The sequence below is a fragment of the Mus caroli genome, chromosome 8 (genome assembly GCF_900094665.2).
Source record: "Mus caroli chromosome 8, CAROLI_EIJ_v1.1, whole genome shotgun sequence".
In the NCBI taxonomy this organism is placed as follows: domain Eukaryota; kingdom Metazoa; phylum Chordata; class Mammalia; order Rodentia; family Muridae; genus Mus; species Mus caroli.
The window spans coordinates 16697459-16698398 of NC_034577.1; the positions used below are offsets into that span (position 1 = coordinate 16697459).

Sequence of the window (940 nt, forward strand, 5' to 3'; positions counted from 1 at the left end):
CATATTTCATTTGTTCAAACTGTACTACCTGATAGAAGATAAAAGCATCACTATGTTCCTCAAAGCCACCATGCTTGCTAATGTAAGAATATTTAAAAATAGAAGCCCTAGTTCATAGTCCTAGTTTCAGAATTCAGTTCTAGAACAATCAATCCTATTTTCAATTTCATGGCTAATTTTGCTTCTTGTTCCCGAATCTCTGCCTCGGTATCATCTCTGTCTTTACGCTACAATTTCTGCCTTTGCCTTGGCTCACACTTTTGTATCACTGCACCAGGGCCATAGTTTACTTTTTGTAATATCCTTTCTGTTCCATTATGGGACATGCACAGGAGGATATTTTGTGCTAAAATATTCTCAGTTTCATTAAATTTATATTTCAGCTGATATCTACTTTCTAAAGTCTTATAACCCTCGGTACACAGATGAAAAGTTTTAGGAAGTTGAAAAGCATAATGCAGTCCTTGCAGCCTTCACTGTTTCTGCTGCTACCATCTGCCCCTGCTCTCCCACTGAACTTCACCAAGTCCTCTTGTTTCCTTTAAATAGCCATCAGGACCATACATAAAATCACAATCNGATCAANCTGCACAATGATGTGCTCCAAAAGAATTTGGAATTGTTGGCACTGTAAAACTGAAGATCNGTGCATTTTGATCTTACCTGAGCTCCTGCCAGAATGGCCTTCTCATAGATTGAGATAATATTTTCAATAGGACTTGTGATTGGTTCAATACGTACAAGACATATCCAATATTTAACAAGTTTTTTGGCATCTGGAATATTATGAATCAGGTCATTCAATGTAGCCAAAATTTCTTCTTTTGGGCATCCCTAAAATACCAAGAAATAAAATGTGAGCTACAAACTATAAACAATAATCTGACTATAGTCAAGAACAGTGAGCAATATAAAAGGCTGACAGGAGGATCTGGAAACA

At 36.7% G+C, this 940-nt stretch overlaps 1 protein-coding gene across 1 annotated transcript in view; it reads right to left on the bottom strand.

Annotated features, from left to right (window-relative positions):
- The window catches only part of Ckap2 (cytoskeleton associated protein 2), a 17354-nt gene that overhangs the window by 4969 nt on the left and 11445 nt on the right, over positions 1-940 (bottom strand). Inside the window, exon 6 of the mRNA XM_021170216.2 lies at positions 664-834. Coding sequence (XP_021025875.1) covers positions 664-834 — 171 coding nt within the window. The remainder of the gene's footprint in view (positions 1-663; positions 835-940) is intronic.